Genomic DNA, 25,890 nt, shown 5'->3' with positions numbered 1-25,890 from the left:
TTATCTGTACAAAGGTCATAATAATCATTCCCCTGCAGAGTGATGGTGAGAATTGAGTGAGATCATGAACTCACAGGCGTGACGCACATACATACTCAATACACGTTCCACCCACAGCCCAGGGATGACCATCACAGCTCCTCAGGAAGGGACAGGAGGGAAAGGAAGACCAAACCCACACATCTGTACTTCGGCTCCTCTCCCGGCCCAGCTTCCTCCAGGAAGAAGGGGGACAGACCTTTTCGACAAAATTGGAAGTTTTCTTTCTTCAAGGCCTTTGATGGTTTAGGAGATGGTGATGATGCTAATGGGGGATGGTGGTGGGTTGATGATAAACGATCATATTCCCATGTCCTTATTCTTATAAAACCCTTTCATGGCCATTATCTCATGTGAGTCCATCAAGGCAGAAATTATACCCATTTTATGAAGTAGAAGAATGAGGGTGTGGTTAAGACTCTGTGCTTCCAATGCAGGGGGTGCGGGTTTGATCCCTGGTCAGGGAACTTGGATCCCACATGCTGGGCGGCCAAAAACAAACAAACAAAAAAAAGAGGTATTTTTAAAAATTTATTTATTTTTTTAAATTTTTATATTATATTGGAGTATAGTTGATAAACAATGTTGTGTTAGTTTCAGGTGTACAGCAAAGTGGTTCATTTATACGTATACATGTACCCACTCTTTTTCAAATTCTTTTCCCATTTAGGTTATTACAGAATATTGAGCAGAGTTCCCTGTGCTATACAGTAGGTCCTTGCTGGTTATCTATTTTATTTTGTTTTATTTTAAAATATTGATTGATTGATTGATTGATTGATGTACTGTGTGGCATGTGGGATCTTTGTTCCCCGACCAGGGATCGAACCCGTGCCCCCTGTATTGGAAATGCAGGGTCTTAACCACTGGACTGCCAGGGAAGTCCCTGGTTATCTATTTTAAATATAGCAGTGTGTACATGTCAGAATGAGGTATTTAAAAACAAAATAAAACAAACCTGGGCCATCTCTCCCTCACTATCTCATGGAACTCCATTTAATCTTTGGGAGAAAACGTGGGTGAAGAGGGTCCTGACGTGGGTACCTCTCTTCCCGTCCCTGAGTGGGAGTGCTGCCCAGCTGTGTCCAGCTATGATATGGACTGTGACCTCACGCCTCTATTCCAGGAGAGGGCCCACAATGCCTGCCCCGATCCATTCTCCATCTCGGCCACTCTGAGCATGCCCGGTGTGTGGGTTGCAACCTTACTGCTTCTGAGGTTTGGGTCAGTGGGTCTCATACATTGTCTCATTCCAGTCACTCCTCCCAATTACTGAGGTAACAGACGAGGGGACTGGAACCCAGAAGAATCAACGTGCCTCAGATCACACCATTAGAAAGTGCAGTGCAGACTCTGAGGTCTGCACCCAGCAGGAGGAATTCCTGCATCACTTCTTCCAGCCCAGCTGCCCCCATCCCTCCACATACCAGGTGCCAGAACACAGCTGTCTCTTCCTTGCTCCCCCAACCCAGGCAAGCTGTCCTGGGTGGGGCTGAGCTGGGTGGGGCCGCCCTGGGTAGTGTCCAGTGAGACTGTAGCCCCTGCAGGCAAATTCAGCTGGACACTGATGCTAAGCGGCAGTCCCTGCTGGTGAGAGCTGGGCTGCTGTGGGCGGTGGGGCACTGGGAGGGTAGGAAGTGTCTGGTTTGGGTGGATCAAGGTCCCTGAAAAGAAAACTTAGAATTGCCCAGGGAAGAACTCCTGTTGGATTGAGGGAGAGGGGTTAGGGAATGTCAGGTGACTGACAGTGCACCGGAGGAGGGGGTGACTAGAGGAAGGGAGGGTTTAAGGGACAGTAAGAGCCCCTGGAGGCTGGGAATGGAGAGCTGTAGGTCCCAGCCCCGAATTTACTCTTGCCTTCGCTGTTTGTCTCCATCTGGGCTATGGTGAGTGTCCTCCTGACCCAGCCACCCTTCCCAAAGCAAGGGCATCTGGAAAGCAAAAATGACCCGTGAATTGGTATCTGGGGGCAGGAGGGTATAAACCAAAGCGGGGGTTAAATCCTGCCCACCTCATGTCTTTGCCAGGTGAGGAGGGAGCAGGAAAGGCAAGCCTAGAGTCCAGATCACCTTGGAAGTCACTGGCCATGCCCACTCTGCTGCTCCCGCTGCTGCTGCGGACGCTGCTGGCCCGCCTGCTGCTGCCTGCTGCCCGCCTTGCCCGCCGGCACTTCCTGCCCCTGCTGCGCCGGCTGGTCCACCGCCTGGGCTCTCAGGATATGCGAGAGGCTTTGCTGGGCTGTCTGTTGTTTGTCCTCAGCCAGAGACACCCGCCAGATGCTGGGGAGGCCTCCAGAGTGGCCCGCCTGGAGAGGAGGGACAGGCTAGCCTCCCAAAAATGAGGCCATGAATCCTGGTAGCAGCTGTATCCACTGAAACGCTTTCTTTTGGAGTAAGACAGTCCTGGCCCCATCACTGACTGCAGCCTGCCCAGTGGGCAGAAGACATGGTGGGGGACAGAGCATGAGAGGGGTCCGGCCAGGACATGCCTCCCCACGCCCCCGACTCCCAGCAGAGATGATTGGAAGGATGCTCTGCATTTAGCAGAAAACCCATCATTATCCCTCCCTCCCTGCCCCTGCATTCTTCCCAAGAACTTTTCTTTTCTTTTTTTTTTTGGCCGCACAGCATGTGGGATCTTAGTTTCGGACCAGGGATCGAATCTGCACCCCCTGCATTGGAAGTGCAGACTCTTAAACCACTGGACCGCCAGGGAAGTCCCATCTTTTTAATTTTTTTTCCAAGAACGTTTCTAATTACCTCTGGCCTGTGAGGGGAGAGGAACTGACTCTCCTCCCTCTGCCACCCCCACCCGCAGGCAAATGGGGACATGAGGTCCAATGAGGGACAATGCTTAACCTAGCTAATCCAGACTGTCTGTCTTTGACTCGTGATTTACCAAGTAGTAAGACCTTGGTTCCCTAGGGAGTCAGTCCTGCCTCCAAAGCCCAGCATACATACAGCAGGTGCTCAATAAATATTTGTTGCTTTGAATGCCTGGGATGTCTTTGACAGTCTTTGTCACACTCCTGCACTGCATGACAGTCGAACCTGTCCAGAGGGTGGGATGGGGAAACAATTCAAGGCTTCCTTTTGCTACCTATTCCATTGTCCCTCTCGGTTTGTACGTCCACTTGCCTAATTTGAGTATATTACACTGTAAACCAGCAGTCTTGGGTCTGCCTGGCCAGCTCAGGGTAAGGAGGTAAACGTCCTCCAGCAAGCGTGGACACTCTTCGCAGCTAGTGGTGTGGGAAGAGGGAGATTTGTTTGCTGAGGGACCCTGTGGGCAGCCGCCCAGAGGAGCAGTGTAGAAATGCATACCCCTGAGGGGTCCTCTGCTCAGGATGGGATCTAAGGGGTAGCGGGTGGGTGGGGTGTGATCTGAGGAATTCACCTATTTCCCCTCCCCAGTGGGAGGCCCCTCGGGGATCAAATAAGAGCTGTCAGAGGTATTTGCATGCCAGCCTCCGGATAATTTGCTTACGGTTCCCATGCAATACTCCTCCCTCCCACCCTCCTCCAGCGAGTCCTGGGCTCTCGGTTCAAAGTGGGAAAGTGAGGAGTACAGGCTCCTTTCAGGACCCTCACCCCGTTAGCATACCCCTCAGAAGGTTGGCCTGGGGGAAGAACCGAGACCAGAGCTGTGGGCCCCCAAGCCGGCCCAGCGGGCTTTTCCGCCAGACCCCCGCCTCCCCACACCCCGGCACCATCTGCTTCCTCCCGGAGTCCTGAAAAGCCAGTGCACGTGCTCGACCTCTTCGGGAAGGTGGCCCGGGGGAGGGGCGGGGTGAAGGGGATTCGAACCCCTGGTCCCCTCCAGGGTCACGGGCGCCTTTATTTATTTCGCCCGCTCCGGGCCTCCCCTCCCGCCGGCCTTCCGGAGCGCTCCTCACTCCCGAGCGGCGCCGGCGGGACCGAGCCAGCCGCGAGGCGCGGGGCTGGCGCCGGGATCGCCCGTTGCAGCCCCTTTGCCGCCCGGCGGTATAGACCGGTCAGACGCGGCGCGGACTGCGGTTTCCGGCCACGACGACGGCCCCAGTCCCGAAGTGAGGAGGCCAAATGGAGGCCTGTGAATTTCCGTCCGCGCTCCCGGACTCTGGATGAGCCCTCCGCAGTCCCTGCAGGTGCGCTGGGAGCAGAGGCGGGGCCGCGGCGAGGGGGCGGGGTCTGCGCTGTGGGGCGGGGGAAATCAACGGAGTCTGCAACTGAGGTTTGTGGCGGAGGAGATCATTTTCCCAGACTTTGGAGGCCGTGGTGAGATGACTACCCTACCCTAACCACATTCAGTTGTCTCCAAGGTCGGAGACTTTCCCAGAGCAGAGGATAGGGGCAGAGGTCTGAGAAATGAAGCTGGAAAACCAAGCCCAGTCTTCCTGAACCCTGATCCCCGTACACACCCACAAGAAAGGTGAGGGACTTGAGGGTGTCCGACCCTGAGAGGGCCGGATTCTGGCTTTAGTTTAGTTGATGTTTTGTTCATCATGGATTTTTTTCTCTTTTTTTTTTTGTATTAACTTTGATTTAAAAAAATATTGCCTTTAAACGTTATTTATCTGGATTCTGGAATACTTGGGCGCCCCCTTAAATATTGCAACTCAGGCAAGTTGCCTCTCTGGCCTCTCCCTAGTCCCAGCCTGCCAGAGGGCCACAGAGATAGAGTCGCAAACAGGACTAAGAACATAACAGTCACGAGACGAGTTGGTGACAAACTGCGGAGCCAAGCAAATCCACTTCCAGCAAACACAGATGGAGGCAGGGCTGGGGAAGGATAGGACTGGTTGTGTGAGGTGATGAGGAAGGCTTGGGGCCTGGAAGGGGGAGGAGGGAATCAGGGCAAGCCACAGGCTCAAATAGGTGGGGGATCCAGTGGGGGTGGGGTGCAGCTGGATCAGCCCTTCACACCCTACCCCTGTACCCGGGGCCTGAGGGAGCCAAAAGATTGGGCAGAGGGTGACAAGGACTGGCTGGGCCTGGAGGGCACAGGCCACTGTGAGTCGGGGCTGTCCAGCAGAGGGCCCTGGCACCCAGCAACCATCTCTGCGTAGGGAGGTGGCTCTGGAGGGGTGTGGGTGCTGGCTGGGGGCCCAGGCAGGGAGAGTGCCAGACAGGCTTCTGTCCAGCAATAACAGCCCTGGCTGTTGCCATCTAGCGAGCAGGCTGAGCTTCAGCGGGGGTGGGGAGGGAAACCAGCCTTCCGCTGTCTGGCCTGTGACCCTCACCACTTCCCTCCAGTTTCTTTCCACTTCCAGCCCCCTTTGCACACAGCTGCAGCCAATGGCCACCAGCCTGGGGGATCCATTTGACCACGAAGGCCTGCCACCTCCACAGACTTAGAGACGGGAAGTGAGGATGGGGAGAGAGACAGGGGCCGAGCAAAAGGGGAGAAGAGGGCCAGGAGAGGAAGAGAGAGGCTGGACAAACACAGGGTAGGAATGGGGGGAGGGAGACCCAGACATGAAGCTGCCCTCAAGGCATGGGGCAGTGCCTAGAAAAATACCACTCATACCGCTCTTCCTGCCCTCTGTTTGGTTAAGACCAGGAGATGTTGGTATGTCATGTCTCTGTGGGTCCCTGAGCCAGTAGGCTGGGAACAGCCCTTCTGAGTATCTTGGGGTGCATCCACGGATCAATCCTAAGTAGAAAAACTACCCTTCCCGTCAGAGCCCAGTCTGTTCTCTGCAGAGAAGGCGTGACTCTGCCTTATCCCTACGATGTTAGTACTGCTAATTGTTAATTAGTGCCTATGGCTTCTCCAGGGTACAGGCCTCTTGGGTAACTGGGGCAAGGGTGTGGGGGGTGAATTGGATTTTCTGTCCTCAGCATCTCTCTAGCCTTTGGATTGTTCTCCTATAGTGAGGGCTGCTGTAGGGGCAGTGATCCCCCCATCCCCTAGATTTACTGACCAACGAAAAAGGAGGGAATCCTTCCCCCTCCCTTGGAGGTACAAGAAGGACTGATCATTCCTCAGCATGCCCACCCCCTTCCTCCTCAGCCAGGGAGGACATGGGGCTCCGCAAGGCTTCCACCTCTGAGTATCAGGACCATAGGATTCACTCAGGCTATAAAGCTGTTACGGGCTTTTTCTCTTCCCGTTGCCAGCTGTGCCTCAGCTTTTCCAATGTTCTGGATTTAGAAAGGGTGAATCATGAGAGGGCTACAGGGCTGTGGCTCCCCCCACCACGCCACACACATCGCTAAGTCAAAGTTGTCGGTGAGCGGATCTGTGTGGGAAAACCCAGGTCACACATCATGCTGATTCCGTCGGAGGGATCCCCGGCGTGGGGTCTGGGGAGAGGAAAGGAAAGTCTGACTCGAAGAAAGTGGCACTGAAAAGGGAAGGGGGCGCTGGAAAGGAAAACGGTGCAGTGTGAAAGAGATGGTGTGGGAGGGGGCTTGGGGAGCCATAACAGAACGTCTGAGATGGTGTAGGGGCGACGCGGGGGCCGACCGGATCTGTCTGAGCGGGTTTGTCGCTGGGAGAGTCTCGAGACAGCTGTGTAGGAGTTTGTGTAACCCCAGCGCGGAGACCGGGGGTACCCAGTGTGCTGCTATACCCTCCAGCCCCACGTGCTCCGTGATGGGGCAGGGTTTGGCGTGGCAGCGCCCCCCAGAGGTCCTATCTACAGAAATAGTGCAAGGTGTAGGCCAGGCGGCGGAGGGTCTCGGGTCGGGGGTCCCTCTGAGCCGGCAGCCGGCGTGCGGGGGGCGGGGGCGGGGGCTGGGCCTCGGCGGACGCCGGAGAGCGGGCGCGGGCCGGGGCGGGGCGAACGGAGGGCGGGTTTGAATGTGCTTTGGCGGGCGCGGGAACTGGCAGGGAAAGCGCGCAAACCCCACGCGGGAGGACTCCTTCCCAGCAGGTGCTACCCGGGGACTGGGGGCCGGGGAACCGGGGGCCGGGGGTCGCCGGGGTGGAAGGCGCCGCTTGCCGCCTGCCACGAGAGCAGGGAGGCCGGGCCTGGCAGCTGAGCGGCCGGGGGAGGGGACGCGGGGTGGGTCCCACCTGAGCCCCACCGCGCCCCCGCGCTGAGCGTGCGGAGCCGCGCAGCACGTGGCGCGCCGAGGCACGGGCGCAGGGGCACCTTGCGGGGACCCGGACCCGAGCGGGCGTGGACGACTTGGCTCCCGGGCCTGAAACCGGTTGTCGCGGAGCTGACCTCTGCAAGGGGCGGGCGAGTTGAAGGTTAATCTCGATCAATTCTTGTCGTTGGTACTGGGGAGGGGCCGCGCCGTTAACTGCGTTGGGTGCAGGGAATGGGAGTGGAGGAGCTGTCTCTTTAACCACCGCCTTCTATTGGCCGAACTCGTGTACCTGGCCTCCCTTCCTGGGCGCGTCCTCATTTATTCCCGGAGAGAGGACCCTTGCTTCACTCAGAGAAAGAACAAAGACATACCCCAGATTTTCTTCCCAGGGGAGAGCTGTGGTGGAGGAGGGCTGGTCCCACCCCTGCCCCTCACCCCTCCTGGGGCCGTCCCTTTGCCCATTCCTCTCAATCACCTCCAGACCTTCCTGCCTTGTCCTCCTGCCAGTGTGAGCTCTCCTTGCCAGGATGTGTGTGTAATGGGGTGGGGGAGTGCCTTCCAGCTGACACTTAGTTCAGGCTGGAGGTGACCTCGACCCCTACCTTATTTTTAATCCCTTACTTGGAGTAGAGTTACCCTGTCTCCCAGTATAAGAGGCTGGCTGGGAAACAGCCTTTATACCTTCCTCCCCACCCAGGAAGGAGCCTAGGGTAAGCTGCACATTGAGTTTGAATTCCAGCTCACCCATTCACTAGCTCTGTTACCTTTGGCAAATGACTCAACCTCTGTGAACTTCAGCTGTCCTCGTCTGTTCTCGTGGAGACAGTCTTGTACTAGCTTGTGGTGGTTGCAAGGGCAGCCGAGGGCAGGAGAAGGTATCTGCAGGTGGTGGCCCCATGTGGGATCCAAGGAGGTGGTGAATTTGATGCCACCACACGGGTGTCTCTGGAAGCTGGGGTCATGAGAGGTGTTTGGGGCCTGGGGTTGGGGAGGTGCTCAGTTTGGTGGCTGCTGTCAAGGCCTCATCTCGGCAGGCCAAGGCATGGCTGAGGAGCACCAGATGCTCTGAGCTGGTCTCAAATCCCCAATTGCTGCCGGGCAAAGGCAGACAAAAACAAAATACCTGGGCTGGTGGGCTGAACGTCAGGATGTGGGCAGGGGCAGCAGGCTGCCCCTGGAGTTGAATTGTGCCCAGGACTGGGGTGAGGACAGTTGAGAACAGAGAGCAGGGGTGTAGCAGAAAGAAATACTCCTCTGAGCCTAGAGAGATTTTACTGAGGAAGGGGAGATACTCTATTCTCCGCACCCCCCCCCCCCATCTCCCGCCTGCGCGTTGAAGCTGCACGTGCTCTTTACTGCCAGGAATCTTGCCTGTGGAGGGTGAGGATGGAGCACAGGTTAGGGTGAGGTGAGAAGCTGGGGATTCCCCTCACTTCCTCTGCCCACACCCCAGTGTAGAGCCCTCTCGTCCCCATCCTTCTGGAAAATGTATAAACTGTCATTCACCACTGTCCCAAGTGCCTAGAACAGTGCCTGGCTGGCATGCAGAGGTCTTCGGTAAATATTTGTGAAAAGGAAGAGCGCCTCCATCTGGAGCTATGTGGGTCTGCCCCTCCCCTCCTTGTCCTATGGCCCAGATGTGGGCTGTGGGGCTGAGGAAGGCCTTGGAGAGGCTGGAGTTTACCCAGGGAGGGGTTGAGAGGAATTATTGGAGGGGGGGGTAGAAAGGCCCATCGCGGTCCTTTCTTGGGGTCCCCAGGGCTGTGGTCTCAGGCTGGGGCCTGGAGCACTGGCTGCACCTGTGAGTTGACCCACCCCCTCAGCTCCCTGCCGAGACTGCTGGCTGTCTTATCTCCCAAGCTACAGGGCTGGGTTTTATCTCCCTGGTTGTGTTTGTGGGGAGGCTTCTCAGAATGGGGCTGCTCCCTCCCACAGTGAGGCCTGGGGGGTTCTCTCCTGATATGCCCTGTGCCGCCACGTTCATTCTAGACCCTTACTCTGGAGGAGCCCATGGACAAGGCCTGCTGCCTGAGCCTGAGCTAGGACCACCTCCCACAGACCGCCCGGGCCCCCTCTGCCCCCACCCTTCTGCTGGCAAGTCTGGGCAAGTCTGAGTGCTGGTCCTGGTGGGCAAGGAAGCCAGTCCTCGCCCAGAACGGTAGAGCTGGCTCCAGAGCTAGGCCCACACGTTGGGGACACACCAGCACACGCCTGCCTGGCTTTCTATGCCATCCGAGGGAAAGCTGTTTCCTCTGCTGGTGCCAGGGAGCCTCTCCCTGCCTGAGCAGGGAAGGGATACTGAGGGAGGAGGCTGGATGCCTGGGGACTAGGCAGCCTCTGCTCCCATCCCTCCAGTCTTCCCTCCAACTTTGTTCTCAGAAAGGGGAAGAGGACATGGGAGTGAGTCAGAGAGGAATCCGGGGGGGATGGGATGACCCTGTGGCCAGGACTGGGGGTCAGGGAAGAGGCTGGGTCCCCACACACATCCTGAAGTATGTTCCTGGAAGACTGGCCAGGAACCAGGGAGCCTCTGGGCAGTGGCTGGAAAGGATGGTTAGGGTGCCACCAGCAGAGAGGCTGGAGTCTGGGGTGCCCCCAGGAGGGGACAGGCTCTCCAAATCCCACCCTAACCATGAGCCCAGGGGCTCCCTGGGAGTGCAGAGAGGTCAGACTTGCAGAGAGAGCTGGGGAGGGAGGCCTCGCTGGTTTGGCCTCGGTCGTCACCCCTGAGGCTGCTGCTTCTGCGGATCTGTTTGTTTTGTGTCCTCCCTCTTCCCTCCCCCTATCCTCTCGCTCTTATCTCCTTTCTGTTTCCCTCCTTCTGTCCCCACTTCATTGTCATCACTGTCCCTGACCCCTCCCGCTGTCTCCCCTGCGTTTAGCTGTTCTTCTCTCCCTCTCAACCATACCTCCTCCTCCTTCCCTCCTGCGCTCCACCCTCCTGTTTCCCTGCTTACAAACTGCTTCAACTGCTGGATAAAAATAGCGGTGGCAGTGGCCAGGCCAGGCCGGGAGCCAGGTAGAGCCTGAGCAGGCAGGGAGGGCCCAGCGGGCCAGGCCCAAGGGGTCAGAGGGAGCAGTCCTGAGAGGCAGGGCCGGGAGTGGGGCTTTCCGGACTCTTCAGCCTGCCCGTTCTGTCTGCCCTGCCCTCCTCACCCCCCAACCAAGAGTCTGAAGAGGCCTGTGGGGAAGCAGGGCCGAGACAGGACCTCATACTGCTTCTGCCCCCAGCAAGCACCGAGGGAGGAGGCTATCAGCCAGGCATAACCAAGAACACCGTCACCATGACAACCAGTCACCAGCCTCAGGACAGGTACTGGGGGACCTGGGCTGTGAATCCAGGGGAGTGGAAAGGGGTCTCCAGGAGGCTGGATGCCATATGCCTTGGAATTTGGGGTTGCCACCACTGGCGGGCCTTCCGGCTATGAGGTAGCTATGAGTCGGGTCTGCATCAGGGGTGGGGGCCCTTCGTGCTGTGGCTGGGTGCTGATGGGTGCTGATGGGGGCAGCAGCCCCTCCCTGGCCTGTCAGAGTTTCCAGTGCTCAGCAGCTTCCAGCTCCTGCCAGCACCGTGGGGAGACATCTGGCAGCACCCCTCGTTTCTGAGCTGGCCTCTGCCTCACCCTGATCCTCACTCTGACCTCCCTTTCACTTCCCCACCTCCGGAGCCGAGGAGTTCCCTCCGGTTAGACCTGCATCCATGATCACGCATGTGTGTTTTGGGGGAAGAGGTTGTAGCTGGATGCAAGTTCTCCCAGGAGTCTAGGCCCCCAAAAAGTTGATGAAGCCGTGCCTGGGGTCCAAAACAGCCTTCCACCCGGGCCCCCCAATCCCATCACCGCTCCCCTGCCCATCCTGTCCCCCTGTGCCAAAGGCCATGGAACTAGGCCACTTCTAGCTGTGGGACCTTGGGCACTTAGCTTTATGTCTCTGAAACCATCTCCCACCTGTAAAAGAGACGTGAGGTTTACTTGGGTGGGAGGGAATTTAAGGACACATAGTAAGTACAGGCCCCAAGCTGTTTGGTTGATTCCCTCCGCAGTGTCTTTTGTTCCCAGGCTGCCTGCCGCCCTATCCCAGCACCCCCATCTGGTGGCAGCTCTCTGAACCCCTTCCCCTTCTCCACTGGCCTTGTGGCACTCACCCAGCCCCACTCTGGCCCTCTGTCCTCTGGGACCTTGGCTGGGAATGCTCCCTTCCTTTGGGCCTCTCGATCAAGGCCTCACCTCTCTTCCTCAAGGTGGGGAATATATGAGGGAGTTGGGGGGGCTGAACTTGTCAGGGCTCAGACCTGCCCACTTGGAGTGCCTACCCAGGCCTCCAGCTGGTGCGGCCAGGCCCTGCGCTCTGGCTAGACCCGTCTGCTCGTTGCCTTGGGCTTGTCCCTGCCAGCTCTGTGAAGAAAGCGGGTGTGGGCTCTGGGGAAAGTATGGCAGACACAGGTGGAGACCACAGTGGGAGCGCCCAGGGCCGTCTGGGGAAAGCTGTCCCCGTCGCAAACAGGCCCTGAGGGGTGGGGCTTGGGGCAGTGACCTGGCCTAGGTTGGGTGGTGCTTATTTACCCTCGGGGGCCCAGATGATGTCCAGTGGCCTGGTCCCTCCTGGCCTCTCCTACGTGGTGCAAACTACAAAGCTGGTCCTGTCTAGGCCAGGAAAAAACAGCTCCCTCACTTCCCAGATGTCCCAAGGCTCCCTGCCTGCCTGCCCTCCTAGATCCAGAATGGTCTGGGAGTTTCCTGACCTCAGAATCCTCTTTGGAGAGCCACGCAGCCCTGCCCTGACAGTGTAATCACTTCCAGCCTGCCTGGCGGGGGTGGAAGAATTGTGTTTGCTTTCTCACTCACCCTCCCACCCCTAGCCTTTAGCAGGATTTCCAAAACCACCTCCGGATGTGTGGGTCACACTGGTTCCCAAGCCTGCAGCGTCCCCTGAGTCTTTGGGGCTGAGAATGGTCCTTTGGGCCATGCCCTTCGGTCCTATGTCCCTGGTCCCCTTCCCTCTCGGGACTCATCTGTGCCCTCTCCCCCATCCCAGGCCACCTCTCGCTCCACATACATACACAAATAGGAGGACGCATGCCCTGTGCCCTGGGACAGCTGGAGAGATGGAAGGGGAGGGGGCTGCCCCAGGTTTGATTTGGGAAGGAGGGTGGGATGGTGAGTCACCTGGCCTCACTTTCCTCTCCCATCCCCAGGTACAAAGCCGTCTGGCTTATCTTCTTCATGCTGGGTCTGGGGACGCTGCTGCCCTGGAATTTTTTCATGACAGCCACTGCGGTGAGATGTGGGGGATGGGCTCCCAGGGGCATGTCCACTGGGCACGTAGGGCCTGGATCTGTGCTGTGGGCACGGGGAGAGAGGTTCTAACACTCCTCTATGCAACCCTCACAGTATTTCACAAACCGCCTGGACATGTCCCAGAACGCGTCCTTGGTCCCTGCTGAACCGAGCGAGGACGTCCAGGCTTCGGCCGGCCCCTCAGCACCCTTGCCAGAGCGCAGCTATCTCAGCGCCATCTTCAACAACGTCATGACCTTATGTGCCATGCTGCCCCTACTGCTGTTCACCTGCCTCAACTCCTTCCTGCATCAGAGGTGAGTGCCCGGGCCCCCACCCTGACCGCTCGCTGCCTCGTGCCCTCCCTGGGCTGAGCCCCTGGCTTTACCACCCGTCTCTGCCGTCGTGGCCTCTCTGGCAGGATCCCCCAGGCTGTGCGGATCCTGGGCAGCCTGGTGGCCATCCTGTTGGTGTTCCTGATCACTGCCATCCTGGTGAAGGTGCCCATGGATGCTCTGCCCTTCTTTGTCGTCACCATGATGAAGATCATGCTCATTAATTGTAAGCCGGGCTGGGTGGGGACCTGGGGCAGAGATCTTCCCACATACCTGCCCTTTCTTTCACACCCACAGTTGGCCAGAGAGACATCTCTTCCTCCCTCTGGGTGGTCAGGATTCAGAAGCCTGAGCGGGCATGGACCAGGTGTGGGAGAGGAGGCCCTGGGAGTGGGGAGAGAAGGGCCGCTCAGCGTCAAGACTTACTGGGAGTAAAGCAGGAATTGCAGGAGCCCCGGCCACCCACCCGGCTCCTCCCTCCCCTGCTGATGCCCACCCTGTTCCCCAGCGTTCGGTGCCATCCTGCAGGGCAGCCTGTTTGGCCTGGCCGGCCTCCTGCCCGCCAGCTACACAGCCCCCATCATGAGTGGTCAGGGCCTGGCAGGCTTCTTTGCCTCTGTGGCCATGATCTGCGCCATCGCCAGTAAGTCTTGCCATCTGTCTGCCTGTCGCCCTGGCTGTTGTGGGGAGAAGGGAGGGGGCCTGTCTCTGATCGCTGGCACCCTCCACCCCAGGTGGCTCGGAGCTGTCGGAAAGTGCCTTTGGCTATTTTATCACAGCCTGTGGGGTTATCATTCTGACGATCGCCTGTTATCTGGGCCTGCCGAGGCTGGTGAGCTCTTGGAGAACACTGGGTTTGGGGTCTAGGGCGGGTCCAGGACTCCAGATCAAGGGTGTTATGGGTGTGAAACCTGGGGGAGGTGGAGATTCTGGAGATTCCGCTTCTGAATCCACCTTCCTGGTCTCCCTCACTTGATAGGAATTCTACCGCTATTACCAGCAACTCAAGCTCGAAGGGCCCAGGGAGCAGGAGACCAAGCTGGACCTCATTAGCAAAGGTCTGAAGCGACTGAGGAAGCTGGGGTGGAGGACAGTCTGCCCAGCAGGGAGGCAGCATGAGCTGAGGGCAAGAATGAGCGTGCTGCAGTGATGCCAGAGGCGAGAGGGATCAGGGATGGGGTGAGGGGTCACAGTAGTAAATAGGGGCTGGGATAGAGAAGCTGGGGGGAGATCCTGGGTGGCCTTGAACGCCTGAGGACATTGGGAAGCAATTTCAGATTCTCGGACAGGGCGTAACCTGACCTGAGGCTCCTGGGAGAGGTCAGGGGACTTGCACAGTGGGAGTTCGAAGGCCGTCTGGGCTAAGTGTCAGGGCGCGGCTGTGCACTGGTTAAGGGAATGTCCACCCTCAGCTGACCCCAGCCCTTTCGGGGATTGTGTCATCTGTTGCTCTGTCCTTCCCACAACTTGAAGATCCTTCCACCACCTGTCACCCCCCAGGAGACAAGTCAAAAGCAGGCCAAGAGGAGGCCGGAGTTTCAGCCCCCAACTCTCAGCCCGCCGACGGAAGCCACTCTGTCTGCGCCATCCTCAAAAACGTATGTGGGGCTTGGGCATCCTGCCTTCTACCCCTCACCCTCTTTCTCTCCTTTTGTTCCTTTCCCCACCCCACCCTCCCCCTTCCCGGCACTGCCCATCCTCTCCCTTTCTTTTTTTTTTTTAATTTATTAATTATTTATTTATTTTGGCTGCTCCAGGTCTTAGTTGCGGCACATGGGATCTTTGTTGCATCATGCAGGCTTCTTAGTTGCATCATGCATGCGGGATCTAGTTCCCCGACCAGGGATGGAACCCGGGCCCCCTGCATTGGGAGCACGGAGTCTTACACACTGGACCACCTGGGAAGACCCCATCCCCTCCCTTTCTGACTGGAGACTGGCCACTTTCCTGGATTCTCGTGTGTGTGTGTGTGTGTCTGTGTGTGTGTGTCTGTGTGTCTGTGTGTCTGTGTGTGTGTTGGGGAATCTTGGTTCTTTCATGACGCACAACCGCCATGAAGACACAGACCTGAGTCCCTTTCCTCCAGATCTTAGTCCCGGCTCTCTCCGTCTGCTTCGTCTTCACCATCACTATTGGGATGTTTCCTGCCGTGGCTGCCGAGGTCAAGTCCAGCATTGCGGGCACCAGCGCCTGGAGTGAGGACCCTATGGGTTCCCAGGATGGGGAAGGACAGGGGCTCCAGCAGGGCTAGGACTCCAGGGAAGGGGAGCTTGGACTGCTGTCTCCCCAGCCAGGCTCTCCTGGTCCATTTGCCCTTCCCTGGGCTGGAAGCATCTTCTCCATTTTATAGCTGGGAAAACTGAGTCCCAGTGAGGGTCAGGGTTGTAGAGTCTGCCTCTCTTGGACCTGCTAACGGTTCCCTAATCTACTCTTTCTCTTCCAGGAGACTACTTCATTCCTGTGTCCTGTTTCCTGACTTTCAATATCTTTGACTGGCTGGGCCGGAGCCTCACAGCCTTCACCATGTGGGTAAGTGAAGGAAGGGGGCACCAAGACCCTGTGAGAGGGGAGAGTCCAGCTTGAGACCCAGAGAGGGAACCAAGAAAGTATGGTGGAAAGGCGACCATGCTTTTTTAAAAACCAAGACACAATCTACGTACAGTAAGGCGTACAAGTTGTAGGTGTACAGTTTAATGACTGTATATACACACACAAGCAAACATACCCACCCCCCTGATAAGCACCACCCAGGTCAAGATATAGAACATGGCCAGCACTCTAGAAGGCTCTGTCATGCCCCCTCCCAGGCAGTACCCCTGAAGGGTAACTAGGCTTTGAGATTTCAGTTCAGATCCTGAGGGACCCCAAATGGAGCCCTGGGGGCCTTGGTTGGGGGCCTGGGTGTGCCCTGGGGGCTGGCGCAGCCTGACTGAGACACTGCCTGGTCTCCGCAGCCTGGGAAGGACAGCCGCTGGCTGCCGATCCTGGTGCTGGCCCGGCTGGCCTTCGTGCCTCTGCTGCTGCTGTGTAACGTCCATCCCCGCCACAACCTGGCCGTGGTCTTTGAGCACGATGCCTGGTTCATCTTCTTCATGGCTGCCTTCGCCTTCTCCAACGGCTATCTCGCCAGTCTCTGCATGTGCTTTGGGCCCAAGTGAGTGGGGAGTGTGGTGGTCTCAGGAGGGGGCTAGTGCTCCAATGGGGGACACTCAGTAGAGGGAGAGAGGGCAAAAGAAGATTCCTGATCCTGGAGCTCAGGGTTTCCAGGCTGAGAGGAGCCCGCTGGCCCTAGGGTCCCAGGCAGTGGTGGGTAGGAGAGGGGTCGGGTGAGGGAGGGGCTCCCAGGGAAAGGTAGAGACAGCCCCAGTACACATCCCCCCAAGAGGGGAAGTACGACAGGTGGGTAAGCAGAATTAGATGCTCTGGGTGGAGCTGGGGTAGGGGCCATCCTAAGGTAGGCTCGCCCTCCCTCCTTTAGGAAAGTGAAGCCAGCCGAGGCAGAGACGGCCGGAGCCATCATGGCCTTCTTTTTGTCTCTGGGCCTGGCGCTGGGGGCTGTCTTCTCCTTCCTGTTCCGGGCAATCGTGTGACCGAGGATGGACGGAAGGATGGCACCGGCCGCCTGCTCCTGCCCTCCTTCTCCTTCAGGGATGGGCAGGGGTCCTCTGGAGGTTTTCTTTCCTAGCCGACTTCTGCTGTCTCACGGCCTGTGCTGGGCCCAGCATCCAGGCCTGGAGGAGAGAGCCTCTGAGGATGGACGGTGGGGACACTGTGGGCCTGAGAGTCAGAGTTGAGGGAGGGGACACGGCCTCTGTGTCTGCTCATGTGCTCCCCCCACCCGCCCCCGCACTTGGCTCTGATCAATCCCTGCCTGGCAGAGCGGCAGAGGCTCCTAGTCTCAGTGTGTGTCATGTGTCTACCTGTTTGCCTGTACCAGGGGTGGCTAGGGGTCAGGACTGCTTGTTCTGAAGTCTTATCTGATACTTCTGCCCCCTTCTCCCCATGTGCCTCTTCCCTCCACCTCCCCATGTTCTTGCCCATCATGAACCGTGTACAGTCGCCATTTTACTGACTTTTTTTTTTACACTCAAACCAGGTGCCTTCAAAGGCTCTCTGATTAAATAAACTCTTTTTTTTTTTTTTTTTTCCCCCTCTCCATGGCTCCCTGTGTGCTCCAGCCATGGCTTCATGCCCTGGAGAGTCTGGGGGGATGAGCCTGACCCAGATGGGCCTTGGCCAGCACTGGGCCGGGGTCCAAGACAGGGGGGTGAGGGTGGGTGTTGGTCCTCTTAGTTTCAGAGTGACTACAGTACCTCCTGCTGGGGCCGCAGAGGAGGGACAGGCCTGGAGCCAGGACACCCAGACTGTTGGCCGAGACAGAGGAAGGCCATTTTCCTTTGCCGGTTCATCCCTTGTTTCATAGGCCTGGGGGTGGAGACAGTGCCCCATCTTCCTTTTGTCTTCAGTGTCACCCCCTCTACTCTGTCCTCACCCCGCAGCCCGGGGACTGAGTTCTCTACAAATGACCAGCTCTACCACCCTGTCCCCCCAAGCTCCTGGCTGCGCTCCCACTTCCCAGCAGGAAGAGGCTGCAGCCCAAAGGTTCTGCCCTGCCTGGCACTCGGCCCTGACACCGAAGTCAAGGCAGACTTCTTGGCGAACAAGGGGCCTGTGTGTCCTCAGGGAAGCTGGGCCCCCTTTCTCTTCCCAAACTTTGGCCAAGGGAGGTGTGCGGTGGCTTGGGACCATGAGAGGCATCGGTGGAGGGGGCCATACTGCTGGGTCCCCCTTCTCAAAAAGGACTCTTGCAGATAGGAAATGAAACCGGAGCTCTGGCCTCTGGGCTGCCACCGCCCCCACCCCCCACACCCTTGGCACTGCTGTCCGGGCTTTATTTTTGACAGTTTAATTGAAGGCGTCAGGCTTCATTAAGGGCTGTTAGCACATTTTTAAGGGCTTTTGATGAGCTCTGAAGTCCTAACAGGGGAGTTAAATATATCATCATAGGGGGAACTGGAGTCCACAGAAATACCACAGGGTACACGCCAAACCAGGGTACAGAATCTGAGGTTGGTGGAAAACAAGGTGTTCTTTCCTATCAGTTTCAAAAGCAGAGGGCGCCCTGAGTGTTCTCTCGTCCCTGCGGTGCCCTTTGCCCACGAGGCGGAGAGACAACTGCACCCTTGCTCTGCTCCCTCTCACTCCATCTCAACTTCCGAGAGTCCTACTGCGTTCCTTCCTCAGCACCACAGCCCCTCAGGGACCCTGTGCTTCTTCCCTGGGTCGCTTCTTGCCTCCTGCCTGGCCTTTCAGGACTCCTGCCAGGTCTCCTGCAGCCCATCCCACACACGGCAGCAGAATAAGCTGAAAACATATTTAGTCACAGGCGGGTCTCTCCCTGGGGCGCGCCAAACATTTCCTGATTACCACCACCAGCGACAGCCAGTTTCTACCATTGCTTCTCCCTCTGCACCTCAGAACTTTTGTAACTGTGACTATGCTCTTAACTCCAGTTACCAGACTGTCATGTTTTTCAGGTTTGGGTCTACATTCTCTGTTTTCACTCTTTAAGCTCCCAGACGTACTCGAAGATGTTTGCTTCCTTGCATCTGTTTGTCCAGACTCACAGTCTTCACAGGCCAGATTCCAGCTGTGTGGTAGCACTCATTTCAATGCCTGTTCCCATGAGATAGAGATGGGTGTTAAGTAGGTTTCTCACAACTCCAGCAATGGCTTGAAGGACAAATTTAGATTACAGTCGCATCTTTCTGAACTGGAATTGATGAAGAAAGTGACTAGACTCTTCCAATTTTTTTTCTAATGCAAATGCCAAAAAATATGAGTCTCACTCGTGTCACTCACGCCCTCAGTGTCCTCACCTGAGAATGGGGAGCTCTGAGGGGTTAGGAAAAGTAGCTCCTGCCAGGGCTTCCCTGGTGACGCAGTGGTTGAGAGTCCACCTGCCGATGCAGGGGTCACGGGTTCGTGCCCTGGTCCGGGAAGATCCCACATGCTGCGGAGCGGCTGGGGCCGTGAGCCATGGCCGCTGAGCCTGCGCGTCCGGAGCCTGTGCTCTGCAACGGGAGAGGCCACAACAGTGAGAGGCCCGCGTACAGCAAAAAAAAAAAAAAAAAAAAAAAAAAAAAAAAAGTAGCTCCTGCCGACCCAACTGCAGTGATAGCCCCCGGCCACAGGGGGGCGCTCTGCAGACAACACCGCCTGTGGGAAGCAGGCCGCTCTGGGGCCTCACCACTTTTCCCCTGTAAGGTGGGCAAGGGCTAAGCTTGTGCTGGTCGTCACCTTCCTCCCGTGCGACATTTCTGCCCCATGTATTAGGCGGCTGTATTCCCTGGAGTGGCTGCCACTGCAACACAAATTTCCCTCTTGTTTAATCTTAATATGGTGAATTGTTGCAGCTTGAAACTTGAAAAGCTAAGAGCCCCAGTAAAATTAGCAGTCGTCCTTAAAAATAGAAGTGAAGCGTCGGGTATAACGGATGAATTGCAATATACCTGTGTTTGTATTCTTTGGGGTGAACATGGAAAGAGTATGGTGGGAGCAGGTGCTTGACAGGAAACCCCCAATTATTGGGAAAATTATCCTCAGGATGTTAAACTCTGATAGGGATTCAAAATGGATGTGAGCAGAGAAGTGCAGAGTCACCTTAAAGAGATAGCCCGGCTGTGGCCGGCAGGCCCCGCCTGAAACCCAAGTCCTGACACTGGAAGAGTGGCAGTCGGAGGGAGAGGGGCCAGGCTGGTTCTTGGGGCAGGTCGGCAGTGAGTGTGGAGATGGGCAAAGCCGGCGTTCCCCCTGCTCCGCCCCCCAACGCATCAGGGGCCTTTGTCGCAGCTTGGCTTCTCCAGCTCATCTCCGCCCGACCTGGCTTCCTGCACGGGTGCCCTCTGGGAGAACATGTGCTCACTAGAGCCCCTCACAGCTTCGGCGGTCCTGGTGCTACCTGCCAGTCAGCCCCTGACGTTCTGGCTCCAGACAGCCGGGCAAGTGCTAAATGAGTCAGCGGGACCCCACAAAGCAGGGGCTTCTGCTCATGACAGCTACCCCTCCCATGCCTTCCTGCGGGTTGGGTGATGGTTCAGATTCAGAGCCTAGGATTCCATTTTGGGCCTGCCAAGTACCAGTTGTGTCACCTTGCACGAGCCACCTATATCCTCTGTGGCCCAGATCCCTTGTTCTTTAAACGGGGTAACATGTACGGCTTGCTAAGGAAATTAAGGGGGTCTGCGGCAGAGCCTGGGTGCAGGAGATGAGGACCCTAGAGACACGTGGTGCCAAGAGTCATTAGGATGACCTCAGCCTGGTGGGCTCGCTGCTCCCCTTGCATGCCGTTCAGCCCCCTCCCCCTCATCTTCAGCCCCCAAAGCTTCGAGAACCAGGCCTCATTTCCTTCACCCCAGCCAAGTGCGAACGGCCACAGCCTTCGGGCGGGACAGCCGAGAACCTCAGGACCGGGGCGCGAACGAGGGGAACCTGGGTTCTGCTCAGCCCCGCCCGCCGCTAGAGGGGGAAGTGACGTCACCCGTGACGCGCGCTCCCCCTGGCCGGAGCGCAGCCTCTATCCACGCAGCCCCTCTCATCTGACCCCTGGCAGATGGGGGTCCAGACTCTACTGACCCTTAAGTCCGGGTGACCTTGAGCCAGGCACTTTCCATCTCGGAGCCGCTTAATTGTAAAGCAGGGGTAATACTACTTGCCTTGCCTACCTCTCCCGGTTGTGAAACTCCACTGAGTTAATGAATAACGTTCACCTGTCGCTACTCGTACATATACTGACTCCACTGATCTAATAATCCTATGGAGTGCTGACTATTGCCATGCCTGTTTTAGTCCAGAAAACCGAGGCTGAAAAGTTTAAAGGATAGAAAAATATTTTGTAAACTGCAAAGCACCAGGTAAGTTTAAGTCTCTGTTTCTCTGTGTGTCTCAGTCCTCGTCTTTCTCCCTCTCCGTCTCCCTCCCTCCCTCCCACTGTCTCTCACACACACACACACACACACACCCCTCCCTCCCTCTCTCTCACACACACACTCCCTCCCTCCCTCTGTCACACACACACATACACACACATACACACACACACACACACACACACACACACACACGACTTCCCAGGCAGTGAAGAGCATGGAAAGGTACATGAGATAGGGGGGCCTGTAATGCAGGCTTGGTGCACCTGCCTCCCAGCCTCCAGAACATTCCAGAGAGGCATCTTCTCTTTTCACATCCCAGCCTCCTAGGATCCTGAACTCGCTTGACATCCTTCCCAGCTGAAACCAGCAAGGTCCTTCCTGATGTGTAACCTCAGTGCCTCCTGTTCGTGAGTTCCTCACCACCCACCAGCAGTAAGTACCACAGCCCTACCGGTCCTTTATCTGGTGCAGGTGGGCCAGGCAGGCACTGGGCCCAGTGGATGACCTAGAAATCCAGCCAGTTGAGACCTGCACATTGAGCAGTGACTTGTGCCTCGGGCAGGACAGGTGGCAGGCAGAACAGTTAAGTAGGTCAGGGTTGTTTGTGGTGTCACCCGCCCCCTGCACCTTTCTCTGCCTATAATCTGCTCTGGGCTGAACCAATTTAGGGTTACGTTTTAGCTTCTTAGTCAAAGGGGGCCTGGAACACTAAATAACGCCCAAGACAGAAAGCGCTGCCTGGTGGGTGTGACGGCAGGAGGAGGACAGACGTTTCTGGGCTGGGCTGACAACGGCAGGTAGGCAGGACTCAGTCACACCCCCAGGCCACAGATACTATGCCATTAGAGTCAAGACACGCTGATATGGGTATTAAAGAGGAGGTTACCAAAGGTACTCCATTTACAATTCCGGAATGGCTTAGACCACAATTTCTGGCTTTCTCACCCCACTCCCCTGAGAGATTTTGTTCTTGCCCATGACTTCAGCCATCAGCCTCTGCCTCCTGGACATCTCTCCTTGGTGCCGCACAATGCCTAAAACAGACTTCTTGACCCCTCCAGCCCAGAGTGGTCCTTCCCTCCCCTCAGCCCCACTTTTATCATCCTACCTCAGAGAATGTGTACACTGTGCCTCCCCACCCCTGTGTGAGCTCCACACCTCCAGCCTCTCCCTTCTCCAAGCTTCGTCCCGGGGAGTCTCCAAGTGGGATTTTTGTTTGTTTGGAACAACACAATTAACTGGCTTGATTTAATAGATTTAACATATTTAGAGCTATCCAACAACTAGGTAATATCAATAGATATTTTTCTCAAGCGCACATGGGGTGTTTATAAATATTAACCACATCCTAGATTACAAAGGATGTCTCAAATACAAAAGTTCAGTATCATACACACCATTGTATGTCTACAACATAATGAAAAGATAATATAAAAATAACTGAACATTTTAAACAGATACCACTGATCTCTGATCAACAGAGATACCATAAGGGGAATCAAAATCCTTAAAACTGAATTATAATAAAAAATTCTACATATTGAAACTTGTGGGATATAGCTAAAATAGTACTTGAAAAGAAATTTATAGTCTTAAATCCTTATGTCTGAAAAGGGGAAAGGATGAAATTTAATGTGCTAAGTATTAAAGTTAAGAAAGTAGAAAAAGAACAACAGACCTGACCCTCAAAAAGTAGAAATAATGAGAAAAAGTTTAGCAGAAATTAAAAAAAAAGAAAGGAATAAAGTAATTAAAGAATTAAAGAAGCAGAAAACAAATTATGTAATAAAATAGATAAATCGTTGGTGAAACTGATCAGGAAAAAAGGGAAAAGACACGAAAAACAATTTTAGGAGTGAAAAAAGGGGACATACTTGAGATAGAACAGAGACTAAAAAGATAGTCAAAGGAAATAGTATGCCATAATCTTTAAAGCTTTCAAGGAACATCCAGAAAAATTATTAAAATTCACTCAAGGAGTAGTAGAAAACCTGAATGGACCTATGCCATTAAAAAATTTGAGTTCCTAGTTAAAATATTTTCATATAGGAAACAACAGAAACAGGCATTTTTATAGGTGAGTTCTACAAAACTTTAAAGAAATGGATAATTTCAGTCTAATGTTAGTCTATTAACAAATTAAACACAAATAGATTAAGGAAATTTTAAAAACAATATTCTCAATAGATGCAGAAAATAATTTTGACACCCATTCAGATTAAGATGTATAACAAGTTAGGAGCAGAAAGAAAATATGCTCAATGATGAAGTGTTCCTTTTCCGATCAGAAAGACAGGGATGAAAAAAAATAAAATAAAAAAAAAAAGAAAGACAGGGATGCCCAGAATCACTGTTTCCACACGTCATTGTTCTGCTGGTCCTAGCTGCTGCAGTGTAACAAGAAATCTGAGATACAAGGGTTAGAAAGGCAGAAACCAAGCTATCATTGTTCTCAGATGATAGCTAGGGTTGTACCAGAAAACAACAAAAGACTGACAGACAAATTAAAAATTAGTAAGGTAGCCTACCAAGTTGTGGCATCGATACACAACAATCGTTTTTCAAACTCTCCAGGAAACAGAAAATGAAGGCAAATTTCCATGTGCCATTGCATCAAAAAATAACATACTAACAATCAAATGAGCAAAAGTGGTGCAGAGAGACATGTCCCCGTAGAACATGGAAACTGAGGCAAAGAGATGGAGCCCTCGTTGGCCATGCAGACCTGCTCAGCTGTCCAACATATCTGAACGTCAGGTCTGTTGGCCCAGGAGGATGTCAGCTCAGGAATTCAGAGATGTAAGCCTGGTGGAACTGGGAAGACCAGAACTGACAGGGCACGCCTGGCAGGCCCTGAGCTTGGAAGGCTGCTTGTTCTGGGGGTTAAGGAGCCAGAGCTACTCCCCATGCTTAAATAGGCCCTGACGTCCTGATGCCTCCGGTTGCTTGATTCATCCATGGTCCCTTATCTAAGCTCCCCTCAGTGGCCCCCTGACCTCCTTGAAAGGCCAGTGGTGCTTCCTAACTAGAAGTCCCAGTCCGAGCGGCAGCCGGAGGCCTCTCTGTCCAGGCTGAGTCTGTGCTCCCTCCGAGGCCCTACTTAGCTTTAGCTAGATCAGGGGTCAGCAAAGCTTTTCTGTAAAAGGTAAGGGGGTAAATATTTTAGACTTTGCAAGCTACATGGTCTCTGTCACAACTATCAACTCCCTCATTACAGTGTGAAACCAGCCAAAGACAACGTGTAAACAAATAAGTAGAGCTTGTTTCAGTAAAACTTTACGGACGTAAATTCAAATTTCCTATACTTTTCACATGCCAGAATATGATCTTCCCTTTGATGTTTTTTCAACCATTAAACAATGTAAAAACCATTCTTATCCACAGGCCATACAAAAACAAGTGATCAGCCCACCAACTGCAGGCCATAGTTTATCAGTCCTTGCTTCACCCGGCTGCCCTCCAAACAGCAGAAGGTTGGGCTGGGTCTTTGAGGCCTGGTCGGGAATAAAGGGTATCTTGGGAACATCAAGGGTTGCAAATGCTGCTGGGAATAGGCTTCTGGGGATTCAGGGGGGGTTAAGTCATCTTGAATAGCCTTCAGTGGCTTCCCTGACCCTAAGTTAAGGTCAGAACTACTTAGCATGGCATTGTGGCCCTCTGTGACCTAATCCCTGCCTGCAGGGCCACTTTCAGTGACTCCTGCCTCCCTTGAGGGTTCCTGGGCTGTGGTCCCTCTGGCAGGGCTGTGCCTTTCCCATGCTTTCCCTTTGCTGGGGAGTAGACCTGTGCCACGTAGCCCTGAGCCTGCCCCCTTGCCCAGGCTGAGCTGGGAAACTGAGGCTTCTCCCTCGCTGCCAGCTGCTCTGATTCGCACTTGGTCTGCTGCAGCTCCCCCTAGTGGGCTAAGGGCTCCTTGTCCTGTTTATGCATCTCTGTATCCTTAGACAAGGCTCACAGGGGATTAGTGAGTGTCAATGAGCTGGAGAAGTCATCCTGAAGATTTCTGGAAGAGAAAGCAGAATTTCTGTGCTGGTGCGAGATTTGAGATTTTCCCATTAGGAAACCCCCAAGGAATCTCTGGTCCTGACACTGGTCCACAGGAGTGATTCTTGCTCTGCTTTGGGCTTGAGTCCTGGGAGAAGAAACAGCATTCCCACTCCATTTCTGGCTCAGGGAGCAAGGGAGTTAGTGGAGCAAAGGCTCTGAGCTGACCCATCCTGGGGTACTCACTGAAGCCTTCCTCGGCCAGTTTCTAGAATGTGCAGATTCACTCCCACCTCTTCACAGGACTGTGAGATGTTGTGAATCCTCTTTGTGAACCAGGGAGCAGGTGTTTAATTAACTAGCCCCCTTCTGCCCAGGGGGAGGGAGGGTGTGTTGGGGGGTGACGCTCCTGGTTTGAGGTTTCCATCAGGAACACAGCATCCGGGGGGCCTCCTAGCAGCAGCACCACGGCCCTTCCCCCACTCACTGACTCCTCCCAGACCATAAAGAAGGGGAGTGGAAGTGTAAGGAGAGGAAATTGAGGTAGTGATGGCAGGGTTGATGAGGTCTGGAGTGTGGGACGAGGAAAAAGAAAGCAAGGGTCCTTTGTTCCTTGAAACTGAACACATAAACCAAGAAGATACGAAAGAATAAGACTGGGCACCAGGGCTGCTGAGGGAGGTCCGCGGGTGGTAGTGGGGGAAGCCCTCCACAGCAAGCCAGGGGCCGACAAAGTGGGCCACGAAGGGAGTTGTTGGACATCCACAAGGTCACAGCGTAGGGGGTGGCCATTATCTCCTGGAGGGTCTGTGGGTCCAGTAGGCTTCCAAGATGAGGCCTTGGAAAGGCAAGGACAGCTCACCAGCCGGAGGAAACGCAAAAGGGGCAGAGCCAGAAGAGGCACGGCGTCCCGCAGCTCGCTGGGCAGGCCCATGGCTTGGAGCTTCCGGCGCCACCGCTGAAGAGGAACGACGTGGTTCCAACCGCCTGGAGCGGGCTACACTCTGGCCAGAGTCTTCATGCTGCTTCCAAGAACTTCTGCCACCCCGCAGAGGGGTCCTTGGAGACCAGACCCTCCCCAGATCTAAGCAGCTGCAGAAAGAAGAGTGGGGGAAAAAAAAAGAAAAGAAACCAGACTGAGAACTCGATGTGCACATCTCTGCGCTCCACACCTGTGGGAGGCTGCAGAAGCTGGGGAGGGTCTGTCGCGTAGCGACCCCATCCCCAGTTTCCGCTCTCTGAAGGCGGCGCCCTTAGAGCTGCCCCAACAGCCCGTGTGATTGATGGGGTAGAAGTGGGGTCA

At 55.3% G+C, this 25,890-nt stretch overlaps 2 protein-coding genes across 13 annotated transcripts; both read left to right on the top strand.

Annotated features, from left to right (window-relative positions):
• The first annotated feature begins 1,598 nt into the window (after positions 1 to 1,598).
• On the top strand, positions 1,599 to 3,099 carry MYMX (myomixer, myoblast fusion factor). The gene is made up of 2 exons (XM_073810682.1): positions 1,599 to 1,629; positions 2,067 to 3,099. The coding sequence occupies exon 2, from the start codon at positions 2,126 to 2,128 to the stop codon at positions 2,378 to 2,380; it is 255 nt and encodes an 84-aa protein (XP_073666783.1). The 5' UTR covers positions 1,599 to 1,629; positions 2,067 to 2,125; the 3' UTR covers positions 2,381 to 3,099.
• Positions 3,100 to 3,952: 853 nt separating this feature from the next.
• Positions 3,953 to 16,532, top strand: SLC29A1 (solute carrier family 29 member 1 (Augustine blood group)). 12 transcript variants are annotated; one of them, XM_073810675.1, is made up of 13 exons: positions 3,953 to 4,165; positions 10,293 to 10,374; positions 12,256 to 12,337; positions 12,452 to 12,654; positions 12,759 to 13,039; positions 13,181 to 13,315; positions 13,407 to 13,504; positions 13,652 to 13,730; positions 14,173 to 14,270; positions 14,759 to 14,867; positions 15,116 to 15,201; positions 15,627 to 15,826; positions 16,151 to 16,532. In XM_073810675.1, the coding sequence occupies exons 2-13, from the start codon at positions 10,346 to 10,348 to the stop codon at positions 16,260 to 16,262; spliced, it is 1,512 nt and encodes a 503-aa protein (XP_073666776.1). In that variant the 5' UTR covers positions 3,953 to 4,165; positions 10,293 to 10,345; the 3' UTR covers positions 16,263 to 16,532. The 12 variants fall into 12 exon arrangements, 8 of the variants coding, with proteins under 8 accessions (XP_073666776.1, XP_073666780.1, XP_073666777.1 ...); XM_073810676.1 differs by lacking the exon at positions 3,953 to 4,165 and adding an exon at positions 4,339 to 4,449; XM_073810680.1 differs by lacking the exon at positions 3,953 to 4,165 and adding an exon at positions 6,306 to 6,401.
• Positions 16,533 to 25,890: the final 9,358 nt, after the last annotated feature.

The sequence above is a fragment of the Tursiops truncatus genome, chromosome 10 (genome assembly GCF_011762595.2).
Source record: "Tursiops truncatus isolate mTurTru1 chromosome 10, mTurTru1.mat.Y, whole genome shotgun sequence".
NCBI lineage: Eukaryota > Metazoa > Chordata > Mammalia > Artiodactyla > Delphinidae > Tursiops > Tursiops truncatus.
The sequence above is the reverse complement of the archived record's forward strand: the minus strand, read 5'-3'. Positions and strand labels throughout refer to the sequence as shown.

Bases quoted from the DNA above. Each gene is read 5' to 3' on its own strand.
- MYMX (XM_073810682.1), top strand. From the start codon at position 2,126: ATGCCCACTCTGCTGCTCCCGCTGCTGCTGCGGACGCTGCTGGCCCGC.
- SLC29A1 (XM_073810673.1), top strand. From the start codon at position 6,826: ATGTGCTTTGGCGGGCGCGGGAACTGGCAGGGAAAGCGCGCAAACCCC. The intron at 13,040-13,180 runs GTGTGGGAGAGG...CCTGTTCCCCAG, and splicing joins CCTGAGCGGGCATGGACCAG to CGTTCGGTGCCATCCTGCAG. The intron at 15,202-15,626 runs GTAAGTGAAGGA...TGGTCTCCGCAG, and splicing joins TCACAGCCTTCACCATGTGG to CCTGGGAAGGACAGCCGCTG.